The 16510-nt window shown below is 35.8% G+C and overlaps 1 protein-coding gene and 1 pseudogene across 1 annotated transcript in view; one reads left to right on the forward strand and one right to left on the reverse strand.

Annotated features, from left to right (window-relative positions):
- Window positions 1-16510, reverse strand: part of BRIP1 (BRCA1 interacting helicase 1) — a 211756-nt gene that overhangs the window by 21678 nt on the left and 173568 nt on the right. Inside the window, 1 exon segment of the mRNA XM_042915344.1 lies at window positions 15879-15991. Coding sequence (XP_042771278.1) covers window positions 15879-15991 — 113 coding nt within the window.
- LOC122206296 lies at window positions 13722-14292 on the forward strand (annotated as a pseudogene).

Raw genomic sequence — 16510 nt, forward strand, 5'->3', positions numbered from 1 at the left:
CCACCCTGTTTGTTCTCTGTATTTAAGAGTCTCTTGTGGTTTGCCTCCCTCCCTTTCTGTTTGTAACTATTTTTTCTCCCTTCCTTTCCCCCATGGTCTTCTGTTAAATTTCTCAAGATCTACATATGAGCGAAAATGTGTATCTGTCAGTATTTTATCATTAAGATGTTAACTACAGGTTTGCCATAGACGCTCTTCTATTTCTGCTTTGAGGGTTTTATCATGAAAATGTGTTGGATATTGTCAAACGTTTTCCTCATCTTGAGAAGATGTATTTTATTCTACTTAATCTATTACATTGATTGATTTTAGTTGGACCAACAAAATTGGCTGGATGTTGAATCAACCTTGCATTCCCAGGATAAATTCCGCTTGGTCATTGTGTATAATCCTTTTAGTAAGTTGCTGGATTCAGTTTTCTACTTTCTCTGTTGAGGATTTTTGCATCTATACCCATAAAAGATAATGCTGTGTTTTCTTGTGACGTCTTTGGTTTTGGTAACAGGCCAATACTGGCCTCATAGACTAAGTTGATATATGTTTGTCCTTCAATTTTTCATAAGAGTTTGTAAAATACTGGTGTTAATTCTTTAAATATTTGCTAGAATTCATCAGTGAAGCCATTTGGTCCTGGGCTTTTCTTTGTGGGAAGTTTTCTGATTACTTACTATCTCTTTACTTTTACAGACCTATTCATATCTATTGTATCAGTTGCAGTAGCTTATGTTTTCCTATGAATTTGCCCATCCTTAAGTTATAAAATTTGCTGTCATCCATTATTCAAGGTGTTCTTTTATAATGCTTTATGTTTTTGTAAGGTTGGTAGTTACATCCCCTCTTTCATTCCTAATTTTAGTAATTTAAGTTCTTTCTGTTATTTTCTCTTGGTCAGTCTAGTTAAAAGTTGTTAGTTTTCTTGGTCTTTTCAAAGAACCAACTTTTGTTATCCTTATTTTTTCTACTGTATTTTCTATTCTCAATCTCCTTTATGTCCATTCTAATATCTATTATCCTTTTTGATCTGCTGTCCTTGGGCTTTGCTTGCCCTTCTTTTTCTAATTCCTTAAGTTAGGAGGTTAGATCATTGATTTCAGATCTTTCTTTTTAAAAAATATAGGCACTTACAAGTATACATTTCTCTCTGAGCAATACTTTCATTTTATCCTCAAAATTTTGGTACTGTGCTTTCACTTTCATTCGTCACAAGGTACATCCTAGTTTCTCTTATTTCTTCTTGGATCCATTGGTTAAGAATGTATTAATTTCCACTTATTTATGAATTTCCTATTTCTCCTCCTGTTATTATTTCTAGTTTCATTCCACTGAAATCAGAAAAAGTACTTTCTATGATTTTAACCATTTAAAATTTACTGAAGACTTATTTTGTACCCTAACTTATAGTCTATCCTGAAGAATATGCCACATGAACCTGAGGAGGGTGGAGTGTAATAGATATACATTAGGTTTGTAATTCTTGGTTTTAAGTGTTCAAGACTCACATTAAAAAAAAATGTTTAAGGTGCCTGGGTGGCTCAGTCATTAAGCATCTGACTTTGGTTCAGGTCATGATCTCATGGTTTGTCAGTTCAAGTCCCACATAGGGTGAGCATGAGCCCCACTTTGGGTGAGCAAGATATCTGCTCTGGATGAGCTCGAGCCCTGCTTCGAGTAGGTCCCGCTTCTCGCTCTCTCTGCCTCTCCCCTCTCCCCCTCTGCCCTTCCTGGGATTCTCTCTCTCAAAAGCAAAAACAAAAAAAGTTGGGGTGCCTGGTTAGCTCAGTAGGTTAGGCATCCAACTTTGGCTCAAGTCATGATCTTGTAGTTGGTGAGTTTGAGCCTTGCGTTGGACTCTGTGCTGACAGCTCAAAGCCTGGAGCCCACTTCCAATTCTGTGTCTGTCTCTCTGCACCCCGCCCCCCCCCCCCCACTCACGCTCTCTCTCAAAAATAAAAACATTAAAAAAATTAAAAACAAAAAAATGTATTTATTTTGAGAGAGAGTGCAAGCTGGGGAGGGGCAGAGAGAGAGAGAGATTCCCCAACAGGTTCCATGCTGTCAGAGCAGAGCCCAACATAGGGCTCAATCTCACAAACTGTGAGATTATGACCTGAGCTGAAATCAAGAGCTAGACATTTAATCAACTAAGCCACCCATGTGCCCCAAACTCACATTCTTCATTGATTTTCTAATTGTTCTATTATTGAAAGTGGGGTAATGAAGTATCCAACTATTTAACTGTTGAATTGTCTATTTCTGACAGTTTTTGCTACTGAAGATTTAGGGCCTTTTTGTTAGCTGCATATATGTGTTTAATAGTTGCATATTATTCTTGGAGTGAAAAATTTATTATTATAGACTATTTACTGTCTCTAGTAACAGTTTTTATCTTAAAGTCTAGTTTGTCTGATACTGAGTATGAGCAAACCAGCTCTCTTTTGTTTACTGTTTGCATGATATGTCTTTTCCCATCCACTTACCTTAATCCATGTGTGTGTGTGTGTGTGTGTGTGTGTGTGTGTGTGTGTTTTAACTAGAGTGTTTCTCTTACAGGCAGCATATAGATGGGTCATTAAAAAAATTCCATTTTGCCAATCTTTGCTTTTTGACTGTTGTGTTTAATGCATTTACATTTAATGTAACTACAGATTAAGGCAGGATTTACTTAGTTATTTCATAAATACTTTTTTTACTATTTGTTTTCTATAGGTCTAATTTTTTTTGTTCCACTGTTTTCCCATTATTGCCTTCTTCTGCATGCAATAGATATTTTTAGGTATCATGTTAATTATCTTGTCATTTCTTATTATTTTGAATTATTTTATTTGTGGTTGCTTTGAGGACAATTAACACCTTAACTTATAACAATTTAGTTTGGATTAATACCAATTTCAATAGTATACAAAAATGTTACTCCTATATAATGCTGTTCCTTCCCTCTTCATCTGTGTTATTACTGTAATATAAATTGCATCTTTATACATTGTATGCCTGTACAGAAAGGTAACAGGAGGCCAAAATGCTTATCCTAGGAAGGCCTGCATACAAGGTAGGTTTTGGTTGTTTTAAGAACTTAGGTTTCAGTAGGGTTCCAATCATTGATGGATAAGAATGGCTCCCTGTGTCTAAAATGTTCATGCTAACAGTGATTGATGCTGACCACCCCCTTTGCTTTTAAGAGGCTAAACTTTGGAGAAATGCTAGGCAGAGGCTGCCTATCTGACCAGCCCCAAATAAAAACACTGGGTGCCAAGTCTTTTGAGTTCTCCTAATTGGCAGTATCTCATACATGTCACCAAAATCACTGCTGGGGAATTAAGTGTGTCCTGTATTACTCCACTGAGAAAGGGGCCTTGGAAGCTTTGGCCTGGTTTTCCCTTGACTTTGCCCATGTGCCTATTCTCTTTGCTGATTTTGCTTTGTATTCTTTCAATGTAATAGATCTTACATATGCATGCAACTATATGATGAGTATATCCCTGCTCCTAGTGAATTACTCAAACAGTGGTGGTTTAGGGGGCCCCAAGACAATGCCTATTACCACATATTTAAAATGATTGCTTTAATGCAGTTGTTTAAAAAAAACAAATAGGATTTAAAAAGCTACAAAAATACATTTATATATATCGTTTATTTTGAGAGATGGTAAAGGAGCGGCAGAGAGAGAGAAAGAGAGAGAGAATCCCAAGCAGGCTTGATTCAGGGCTCAAACTCACGAACTATGAGATCATAACCTGAGCCGAACTTGAACGTTTAACTGACTGAGCCACCCAGGTGCCCCATTTATATTGTTTTTTTTTTAATATTTATCTATGAAATTACCTTTACAGATGTTCTTTATTTCTTTATATGGATGAATTACTGCCTAGTGTTTCACCATTTCAACCTGAAAAGGACTCCCTGTAGCATTTCTGGTAGTTCAAGTTTTCTGGAGATTCATTCTCAGTTTTTGTTTATTTGGGAATATCTTCCTTTCTCCTTCATTTTTGAAGGATAGTTTTGTTAGATATAGACTTGGTTGACAGTCTTTTTCTTTAAATATGTCAGTCCACTGCCTTCTGCTTGCCATAGTTTCCAATAAGAATTCTAAGGTTAGTGAGTATTGAGGATGTGAGGAATATGTGAGAAATTATATTATTATATTATATTATTATAATTGTATTTAATTATATATAATATATAACATATATAATATATATAATTGTAAATATATTATATTATATGTGAGGAATTGTTTCTCTCCTGTTTTCTAGATTCTTTGTCTTCAGCAGTTTGACAATAACATATCTACGTAAGGATCTCTTTAATTTTTAACTACTTCAAACTTGCTGGTTCTTAGATTTGATGTTCTCCATCAAATTTGGAAAGTTTCGGGGCGCCTGGGTGGCGCAGTCGGTTAAGCGTCCGACTTCAGCCAGGTCACGATCTCGCGGTCCGTGAGTTCGAGCCCCGCGTCAGGCTCTGGGCTGATGGCTCGGAGCCTGGAGCCTGTTTCCGATTCTGTGTCTCCCTCTCTCTCTGCCCCTCCCCCCTTCATGCTCTGTCTCTCTCTGTCCCAAAAATAAATAAAAAACGTTGAAAAAAAAAAAAATTAAATTTGGAAAGTTTCCAGCCCTTTTTTCTTCAGCTAATCTTTCTGTTCCTTTCTCTCTTCTATCCTTCTAAAAGACTCCCAGTTGGGGCGTCTGGGTGGCTCAGTCAGTTAGGCGTCCGACTTCGGCTCAGGTCACGATCTCACAGTCCGTGAGTTCGAGCCCCGCGTCGGGCTCTGGGCTGATGGCTCGGAGCCTGGAGCCTGCTTCCGATTCTGTGTGTCTCCCTCTCTCTCTGCCCCTCCCCCGTTCATGCTCTGTCTCTCTCTGTCTCAAAAATAAATAAACGTTAAAAAAAATTTTTTTTTAAAAATAAAATAAAAAAATAAAAGACTCCCAGTATGTGTACACTGGTATATTTGATGGGGTCCTACAGGACCCTGTGACAATGATCATTATTCTTCATTCCTTTGTTTTCAATTACTCAGACTGGATAATCTCAACTGACTTACCTTTAAGTAAACTGATTCTTTCTTCTTTCTGGTCAAAACTGCTGTTGAGTCCCTCTAATGAATTTTTCATTTGTTATTGAATTTTTCAAATCCAGGATCTCCATTACTTTTTTTTAAGTTTTATTTTTTTATTTTCAGAGAGAGAGAATCCCAAGCAGGCTCCACACTGTTATTGCAGACCCTGACACAGGGCTTGATCACATGAACTGTGAGATCGTGACCTGATTCAAAACCAAGAGTTGGACGCTTAACCAATTGAGCCATCCACGTGCCTTTCCATTAAGTTCTTTTCACAAATTCTATCTTAGGGGAGGCTGGGTGGCTCAGTCATTTAAGCGTCTGACTTCAGCTCAGGTCATGAACTCACAGTTTGTGAGTTTGAGCCCTGTGTTGGGCTCTGTGCTGACAGCTCAGAGCCTGGAGCCTGCTTTGGATTCTGCCTCTGTCTCTGCCCCTCCCCTACTCATGCTTTCTCTCTCTCTCTCTCCTTTAAAAATAAATAAACATCAAAAATTCTGGGGCATCTGGGTGGCTCAGTTGGTTACGTGTCCAACATCGGCTCAGGTCATGATCTCACAGCTCGTGGGTTCGAGCCCCGCATCAGGCTCTGTGCTGACGGTGCAGAGCCTGGAGCCTGCTTCGGATTCTGTGTCTCCCTCTCTGTCCCTCCCCTAACTCGTGCTCTGTCTCTTTCTCTCTCTCTCAAAAATAAACATTAAAAAACATTAAAAAAATTATATCTTATTATTGATTCTACCTTCTTTTTAAAAATTCTATTTGGTGAGGGGTAGCTGGGTGACTCAGTTAAGCGTCTGACTCTTGGTTTCAGCTCAGGTCATGATCTCGCAGTTTCATGAGTTCAAGCCCTGTGCTGGGCTCTGTGCTGACAGTGTGGAGCCTGCTTGGGATTCTCTCTCTCTCTCTCTCTCTCTCTGCCCCTCCCCACTTACACTGTCTCTATCTCTCTCAAAATAAATAAACTGAAAAAAAATAAAAATCTATTTGGGGAGACATCATTTTCATAGTTTCCTATAGTTCTTTAGACAGAATCTCCTTAGTTTTTTGACTATATTTAAAATAGCTTTACATACTAACTACCTCAGGGACACATTCTATTGATTGCTTTTTTCCCATGTGTATGGGGCAGACATTCTTTCTTTGCATGTCATAATTTTTGTTGAAAAAAGTACATTTTAAATAATACAATGTGGCAATTGTAGAATTCTGATTCTTCCCTCTGCTCAAGGATTTTTGTTATTGTGACTTTTAAAAAAATGTTTCTTTAAAGTCTGTATTCTATCATGTGTGACCATTGCAAGATCTACTCAGTGATCAGTTAATGAGTAGACAAAATTTTCCTTAAACATCCATAACCAATATATGTCTTATTTGCCAAGAGGCTTTGTATGTCTTTTGACATGCTTTCGATCCTCAGCCAGGCAGGTGACAACTCTACCTTAGTCTTCACTTCCTGTTTCAACACAGCCAGAGGTGAGAGCACAGGGCCTTCTCAGTCTTTCTTGAGCATGTGTACATCCCTGGTTATATGCACCATTGTACAAACAGGCATGGCCCACTAGAGTCCGAGAAATACATGAGAACTTTTGAAGCGCTCTATGGAGACCTCAGTTCCTAGCTTTTCCCATTAAACTGTTTAGTTAGCTTATTATTTGCTGGAAAATTTAGTCACTGTCTCAGGATACTGTGAAATTAAACAACTAATTGCCTGGGTGAACTCCTAGTCAGGTCAAATAAAGATAGCCTTGTGAATGGGGTCTTCCAAGAAATGGGGTCTCATGGAAGAGAGGTTCCATAATGACAATTCTCCAGGAATAAGATCCAGCTGCCACTGTGGCTAGCAGATTGCTTGCTTTCACCATGATTTACAACTATTATGAACTAGGAGAAAGGGAAATGGGAACTGGGCAAGTGAAAATGCCATAACACTCACAGTTCTTAATGAGATTCGGCCATTTTCACGAATGTTTCCTGGAATGCTGTAAACTGGTTAATTTACAGTTTTGAAAAAGTTGATTCTAACTATTTTGCTTATTTTCTCATTCCTTTGTTAAAGATTTTCAGAGTTCTTTTGTCATTTTTGTGCATCTAACCAAATTTGTAAATATTTTGTTACAAATATTTTCATCTAAGTTCATGACAGATATTAGTCTGTAGTTTTTCTCTTTCTTGTTTTTATATTGTCTTCATCTAGTTTTGGTAGAATAGTGCTGGCCTCATGAATTGGGAAGGGGTCTATTTTCTAGAAGAAATCATATGGAATTGGTGTTATTTCTTCTTTAAATGTTTGGTAATATTTATTAATGAACCTATCAAAGTGATTTTTTTCAAACTACAAATTAAATTTCTTTACTAGGCAGAGGATTATTCAGGTTATCTATTTCATCTTGAGTGAGTTTGGTATTTTGTGGGTTTGGGGGAGTTAGTCTATTTCATATAAGTTGTTGAATGTATGCATATATTTTTTCCTCATATTATCATTTTAACATCTGTAGAGTATATAGTAATATGACCTCTTTTATTCCAAATACTGACCATTTGTGGCTTCTTTTTTTGTCAGTTTACCTAGAGGTTTATCAATTCTATTGATCTTTTTAAAATCGATTTTTTAATTTTTAGCTTCACTGATTTCCTTTATTGTTTTTTGTTTTCAAATTCATTGATTTATACTTTTATCTTTATTATTTCCTTTCTTCTGTTTGCTTTACATTTATTTTGCTCTTCTTTTCCTAGCTTAAGATAGAAGCTGAGATTATTGATTTGAGAACTTTTTTCTTTTTCAAAATAAGCATTTAATGATATAAATTTCCCACTGAGCACTGCTAAAGATGCAGCCCACATATTTGGATGTATTTTCACTTTTGATTAGCTCAAAATATTTTCTAATTTTCCTAAGACTTTCTCTTTTACCTTTCACCTATGCATTATTTAGAAGTATGTTTTTAATTAACAAGTATTCAGACATTTTTTTTTCTGTTATGTGTTACTGATATCTAATTTAATTGTTTAATTTCATTTTGGTCAGAGAATACTATGATTTCAATTCTTTTTAAAAATGTAAACTTTGGGGCACCTTGGTGGCTGAGTAGGTTGAGCGTCCAACTCTTAATTTCAATTCAGGTCATGATCCCAGGGTCAAGCCCTGCATGGGGCTCCATGTTCAGTGTGGAGCCTGCTTAAGGTTCGTTCTCTCTCTCTCTCTCTCTCCCCAAATCGTTCTAAGATTAAAAAAAAAGTAAAGTTACTCATCCAGGATATCGTTTATACTGGTAAATGTTCCCTGTGCACTTGATAAAATATTTATTCTAATATTGTTGCACATAGTGTTCTATAATATCTATTCAATCCAGTTGGTTAATAACATTGTTCAAGTCTTCTATATCTTTATTGGTTTTCTGTCTACTTTTAGTATCTATAACTGAGAGAGGATATAAAATCTCTAGCTATACTAGTGTATTTGTCTATTTCTCTATTCAGATCTGCCAGTAGTTCAAATATATTTTGAAGTTTGATTTTTAGGTGCATACACATTAAGGATTGTTGTATTTTATTGGCATATTAGCCTTTTCATCATCATAAGATTTTCCTTTTTAATACTCCAATAATACTCTTTGCCCTGAATTCTACTTTGTCTGATATTAATATAGTTATTCCAAAATGTTCACTTGTATTTTGAATTCTATTCTTCTTCCCAAATCTGCCTATTTACTTTTCACAGCACTCAAATAGCTGTTCCATGCATTCTGTCTAGGTTTTTAAGACAGTATGTCTCATGTGTGCTCCATCTTATCTAGAGTTGAAACCTCCAGACTACTTTTTAAAAGTTAATTTTAAGTTTGCACAGGCACCTGGGTGGCTCAGTTGGTTAAGCATCAACTTTTGGTTTCGGCTCAAGTCATGATCTCACTGTTCGTGAGATCAAGCCCTATGTCAGGGTCTGTGCTGTCAGCACAGAGTTTGGGATTCTCTCTCTCCCTCTCGCTCTCTGCCCCTCCCCCACTTCTCTCTCTCTGATTCTTTTAGTAAATAAACTCTAAAAAATAAGTAAAAGTTAATTTTAACTTTGTAAATTTTAACTTTTAACCAAATACACAAGTATAGTTTAAAAGTCAAATAATAGTATAATAGTTAGAATTAAAAAAAAAAACAAACACCCAAACAATTCTTTTTTAATCTACTCACATCCTGTCTCCAGTTCCCAATCCTCAGGGGAAAAAAAAATCCTTTAAATATGTTAGTTCTTCCACTCATTTACCTCCATGTTTCTAAGTAACATTTAGAACTACTACTACTTCTTGGTTTTTAACTTTATGTAATGACTTTTCTTATACAAGATGTTCATTATCTTATATCACTGATACTTCATCATCTCTTCATTTTCCTGACAGTTATACCACAATTCTTGTGTCATCAATATTCAGTAGATTACCATTTACAGGTGAGTTATATTGTACACTACGATTATATTTTCTTTCTTGTACAAGATTTTTTGGTCTGCCTTAGAGTTAATAACTGTCTCTCTCTCTTTTTTTTTTTTTTTGCTTAATTTTCTATGTATTCTATCATTAATTCCCAAACTTTGCCAAACTGTAAAAATTCTTCTCAATATAATTAAAATCTCCACCCTTAGAAACAAATCTAGACTGGCTACTATGGGACTGGTGCACAGCTGTCACCCCAGAGCATCCTTTCCTAATTTGAGAATTTCCTTTTCTTCTATTCTAGGTTGGAACTCCAGTTTCCTAAAACCTTGATATTCCTCTGTCTGAATTTTCTCTTATTTGATGAAGCATATCTTCCTGTAGCATCCTGAGAAAGTGTGCATTTGAAGCTAATGTTTTAAATCTTTCCATGTTGAAGACTTTATTCTATCTTGGAGCTTATTGATTGTTTGGGTTGTATAGAACTTCAATTGCAAGTCAAAATTTCCTTCAAAAATTTGAAGATAATTTAAAACTGTCTTCTAGCTTCTAATGTTGCTTTTTAAGAAGTCTCTTTCCATTGTGATTCCACGTCTTTTATAGGAGACCTCTTTGTTCCCTCAGGAAAGTTTTAGGACGTTTTCTTTATCTCAGGTACTTTGAAACTGCATGAGGTGCTCTGTAGCTTTTCTCTTACTGGTACTTGAGTGGACCTTTTTAACCAAGAAATTATGTCCTTCAATTCTGAGTGTTTCTCTCGGATTATTTCTTTGATAGGTTTATTTCCTCTGTATTTTCTCTCGTCTCTTCATATAGGTTTCCTTTTTATCAGAAGTTGTCTCTTGAATACTGATGTTTAAATTGTTTGGTTTTTCTTTTCCATTTTCTACCTTTTTGTCATTTTGACCCAGGAAATTTTAATTTTATCTTTTAAGCCCAATTCTGCATTTAAAATTTGCTCCTATCATGTTAATGCCTAGAAATTTTTCTTACAATAAATCTGTTCTTGTTTCATGGAGGAAATATCTTACCTCTCTATGTATATTATTGTTACATTTGTTTTGTATTTTCTTCTAGGCAGGGGTTGGCCCACAAAGAAAATCTGGTCCATACCTTGTTTTTGTACAGCTTACAAGGTTGGAATGGTATTCACATTTTTTAAGGATTAAAGAAAAAATAAAAAAGAATATGCATGCTGACTGTACATGGCCCCCAAAACCTAAAATATACATTGTCTGCTCCTTAACAGAAAAAATTTGCCACCCTATGTTCTATTGTGCTGTTTATGTTTTCTACAAGTTCTTCCACCTTGTTTTTCTTTTGTTGGTATAGTTCTGCTGTTGTTTTTTTCTGTATTTTTCATGATGCAGACTTTCTTTGAGTATCAAATGCTGACTGGTAGCTCTGCCTACATGGCTGTGGCTTATAAACTGGGAAGCTTTGCCAGAGTAAGGTACTCTGGTAGGAACAGGACCACTTTGATACTATTTTACTCACAAGGTAGTTAGTATCCCTAGAACTGTACTTTCCTGCCTTAGAGATGTAAGATTGATTATAAGCCTATTCAGAGCTGAGAAGAAAAGGGGGGTGGAGTTCTCACATTCAATAAACAGACTTTCTTAACCCCCATCTTTTATGCATCCTTAGCTACAGCTGGAGTTGAAGAATATATAAACTCTCTAGTATAATCTCTCCAGAGAGTAAATCTCAGTGGAGGAGGGAGCTGTCTACTTATAGGAACTTGCAACCAATTCTTTTGTGATTAACCCTACTTCAAATGATACTTCAGTGTCCCCACATCCTGAGTTTTTCCATGCCTGAATCTGAAGGATCTTGTTGGCTTTGCAACAGCCTTCTTTTGCCTGCTAAATCACTCAATCATTCATTTGTTCTCCAATGTTCAAAATTTGTTGACATCTCATCTGTTATTGTCCCCTCTTCCACTCTTTTTTTAACTCTGTCGTTGGACATTTTTATTCCTTTACTATCATGGAATTTTGAGAGGGGTGAAGATTAATATAAATATTTGATTTTTCCAGAAAATCTAAAAAATCTAAATTCTATATAACATTCTTTTTTGATATTAAAGTAATCCATAGGTTCTCAGGCATCACACCACAAAATTAGGCAGGAAAGGAAGATGGATACTGCCAATATTATAGAACAGTGATGAAAATCAGTGGAAAGTCAGAGTGCCACTCTATTTTTGATTCCACTTTGGTTTATTTTAAAGTGTCCTATGGTCCTAAAGGCATTTAAGTTAAAAAAAAAAAAAAAAAACAGTTCAGAGAAAAAGAATTTCACATTTTCTTTTTTCCATTGTTTTCATACTGCCTTGTTCAAATGAATTATGCCCACTTCAGACAAAGATTATACTTTCAGCAAAGCAGACCTTTTAGGAAACTCATAGTTCAGTTGTAACCTGGTCACAAAACCATCTGGTGCATTCCCGAAGGCTGTTATTACATTTCACGGACTTATATTACTTCAAATACTCTAACAGTCCCATGTGGGCTTAAAAAGAGGATTTAAAAAAAAAAAACCTTAATTTGTTTCTGCTTACTTTAGACCTTCTAGACTTATCCCTTATAAGAGGAATCCTGATTATAAGTACCTTTTATGTCAATCAATACACATTATGAGTTTTATCAAGTGATACAAAACACTCACTTGATTTTTAAATAGATATGTTTCTTTGTAGTAAGTTGCTACTTGTTGATACTGTTTCTCTCAAAATCAATACAATGACAGTTGGACTATCAATTTTTTAATTAATAAAATACTAAAACTATAGCATTATATGTAAATATTACAAATGTAGTTTTAATGAAAATTCTAGGAAAAGTATGTTTTGAACCTTTAGAAGCTCTCTGGACAACACGGTATAGTGGTAAAAGTATCAAACCCACCATTTTCCACGAATTCAACAAGTATTTATTGAGCATCCATACCCTAAGCTGAGACACAGTTGGTTGCTAATAATGTACAAATGTATAACACATGTTTAAGGAAGTAGGCAGATATATAAATAGGCTATTACAACACAGTAAGATATATGCTATAATAGTAATAAACTACTATGGGTTTCCTAAGGAGTAAATCCTCAGAAAAGTAAAAAGAAATTTTCATAAAGAACATAACCTTCAACTGGTTTTGATTGGTAAATATGCCAAATGAATTGTATAACTTGTATGCCAAGGCAGAGAGTAATGATGGGATATGGTATGTTTATTAGTAAAAGATTTTATGTTTAACAGTGAAAACTTCAGCACATAAAGGTAAGGTCTAAGGATGAAAAAGCAGGTCTTGAGGTTTTAAAAGTAGGTGGGGGCCAAGATGTGAAGGCTCATTTAGTAGTATGTGAGGTTAGATAAGTAATTTCATCTCTTACAACCTGTATAATATATGTAGAAAAGGTTTATAAATGACAAAGTAAATATATTTTTGCTTCAAACGATTTCTTAAAATTCAAGACACTGCCTACATTAAAGAGGAAAAATAATCAACTGAGGTAAGAATATTTATTTTCCTAAAATTAAGTATAGTGACTAAAATTCAGGAATATTAAATAATATTCAAGCTCCCATAGAAACTATTTGCTGAATATTAAAATACAAATAAAAGATGACAAAACAGGCTGATCACCAGGGAGAGACCAAGTAAGCAGATGAAATGCTTCAAGAACAATTTATAATGCAACTTGATGCCAAGTACCAATGGGATTTCTAGGCAGAGAAGGGCAGCAGCTTAACCATATCAGATTAATCACAGAACTGAATCATTCAGTTTGAAGGGAAACACCTGCAGAATATCGGAAGAGGGGCACCTGGGTGGCTCAGTCGGTTAAGTGTCCAGTTTCGGCTCAGGTCCTAATCTCACAGTTTGTGAATTCAAGCCCTGCATGGGGCTCTGTGCTGACAGCTCAGAGCCTGGGGCCTGCTTTGGATTTGTGTCTCCCTCTCTCTCTGCCCCTCCCCCACTCACGCTTGGTCTCTCAAAAATGAATGTTTTTTTTAAAAAAAAAAAAAAATTAGGAGTGCCTGGGTGGCTCAGTCGGTTAAGTGTCTGACTTCAGCTCAGGTCATGATCTCATGGTTTGTGAGTTCAAGCCCCACGTCAGGCTCTGTGCTGACAGCTCAGAGCCTGGAGCCTGCTTCAGATTCTGTCTCCATCTCTCTCAGTCCCTTCCCCACTCACCCCTGTCTGTGTCTCCCTCTCTCTCAAAAAATAAACATTAAACAAATTTTTTTTTTAATTAAAAAAAATAATGGGGTCTTCCCTTTTGAGGCCATGGCTGGAGCTACAGTGGTCCACATGAAGTTCAATCTGTTTGTGACCTCTGACCGTAGCAAGAACCATAAAAGGCATTTCAATGCACCTTCCCACATTCACAGGAAGAGTATGTCTTCCCCTCTTTCCAAGGAGCTGCAACAGAAGTACAACATTCAATCCATGCCCATCCCAAAGGATGACGAAGTACAAGTTGTGGAGGACACTACAAAGGTCAGCAAATTGGCAAAGTAGTCCAGGTTTACAGGAAGAAATATGTTATCTACATTGAACAAGTACAGCGAGGAAGGCAAATGGCACAACTGTCTATGTGGGCATCCACCCCAGCAAGGTGGTTATCACTGGACTAAAACTGGACAAAGACCACAAAAAGATCCTTGAACGCAAATCCAAATCTCGCCTAGTAGGAAAGGAAAAGGGCAAATATAAGGAAGAAACAATTGAGAAGATGCAGGAATAAAGTAATCTTACATACAATATTAAATAAAAAATGTTAAAATGGGAAAAAAAATAATGGGGAAGAAAGTGGGTGATGTGTTCTTGGGACTTAAATCCAGTTATTGTAGTCTTATGTCATTAGCTATCTGTAAATTTGAACCCAAATGCAATCTAATCTGCTTATGTGTAAATGGACTAACTAATGAACAAGATACTTGAGAAAAATTTTAATTCTGGATTTGGCTAGGTCAGATAATGGTTAGCGGTGGGTCTTCTGCCTGAAGTGAATAGATGTCAAATGGTCATGTTTTCATGATTTTATTCTTTTTTTAAATATTTATTTTTATTTGTATTTATTTTTAGAGAGAGAGCAAGCCGGGGAGAGGCAGAGAGAGAGCAAGAAAGAGAATCCCAAGCAGGGTCTGCATTGTCGGCACAGAGCCTGATGTGAGGCTTGAACTCACAAACCACGAGATCATGACCTGAACCAAAACCAAGTGGGACACTTAACCAAATGAGCCACCCAAGAGCCCCTGATGATTTTATTCTTAACCTGTGTTCTTTTATTTTAATTATCTGAGTGCCTTATAGCCTCACAGGAAAATTACATGGCTTTAATAATAATTTCATAAACAGAGAATATGAAATATTAAATTGTATTATTAAAAATACAAGAATTACAGTGTTTATAAATTAAACGTTGATGTCCTACAATATGAAAATTATGCTATAAAATGGTGATTTAATAACTAGTTGTACAAAACACAAATCTTAATGGACCAGAATCCTCAGAAAAGAAGTATTACAATTAAATGTTATTATTAGTTGATGTTAATTCTTTAGTACCACGAGTATAGTTTGTTTTATCTCTTCTTGAATAGTTTGCTTTATACCCATAAAATCATCAATTGGGTTCTGATGTTCACAAGGTAAAACTTTTATTGTTTGAGATAGTGAACTTCTATAAACATTTATGGAGTACCTCTTCTGTGTGACATTCATTGATCAATTATAAATCTTTACATATTTTTTAAATCCTTTATTTTTTAAGTTTGTTTATTTACTTTTGAGAGAGACAGAGAGAGCAAGTGGGGGAGGGGCAGAGAGAGGAGGACAGATGATCAGAAGCATGCTCTGTGTTGATGGCAGAGAGCCTGATGCAGGGCTTAAACTCACCAACTGTGAGATCACAACCTGAGCCAGAGCTGAACGCTCAACCGACTGAGCCACCCAAGTGTCCCAACCACAAATCTTTAAACTTTAGCAGAGTTTGTAGAGTTTCATTTGTTCCATCGATTCTTTTTAGCTTTCACTTGTGACATCTATCATTAAAAATATACCAGTTCCAGGGGTACCTGGGTGGCTCAGTCATTTAGGAATTGGACTCTTGATTTCAGCTCAGGTGATGATCTCACAGTTTGTGAGTTTGAGCCACACATTGAGGTCTGTGCGGATGGCACAGAGCCTGCTTGGGATTCTCTCTCTCCCTCTGCCCTTTCCCGACTCACATGCATTCTCTCTCATAAACAAACAAACAAACCAGTTCCTAAGGTTCTAGTGAAATACAATTCTATCAAATTTATTATAAGGATTAAAGTAGCAAGACTATCTCTTCTACAGCCCTGACCAAAGGTTAATATTACAGTTACATTACATGAAATTTCACTTACCTGCCTAGGGCCTGGTTTAAGGCCCTATATGCTTGAATTTCATACCACTGACGACCAGGTAAAAGACCTCTCAGTTTGGAGTGCTGATCGTTGTACTGTCGCTTTAGTACAACCTAATAATTTAAAAATATTAAAAATATAGTAGATAATTACGGCTCAGTTAAAAAACCATATTAACTTCCAACATTCTGAATCATTTTATTAGGGTACAGACATTTTGTTTTTCAGTATTTCAGTAATACATTTTTTTTCAGTTCATTTAAAACATGTTTATTCATTTTGTAACTTTACTGCCCAATGCAGCAACTACTAGCCATGTGTGACTATTTAAAGTTAAAATAATTAAATAAAATAGAACATTAAAAAAATAAAAATAAAAAAAAAATAAAACATGTTTATTCATCCTTACATTCCCTGAACTCCTACATGCAAATAATTAATTAGCTGTGTGATGAAATCAGTTTTATTGAGAAATAATTTACAGAAAATAAAATTCACAAACTTTCAATGTACATGTAGATAAGTTTTGACAAATACATAGTCACGTAACCACCACTACAATCATAATTTAGAATATTCTTACACCCTCCTAAATGTCCTTTCTATTCCTTTTCAGTCTCTCTCCTTCACTG

The sequence above is a fragment of the Panthera leo genome, chromosome E1, assembly GCF_018350215.1.
Source record: "Panthera leo isolate Ple1 chromosome E1, P.leo_Ple1_pat1.1, whole genome shotgun sequence".
NCBI lineage: Eukaryota > Metazoa > Chordata > Mammalia > Carnivora > Felidae > Panthera > Panthera leo.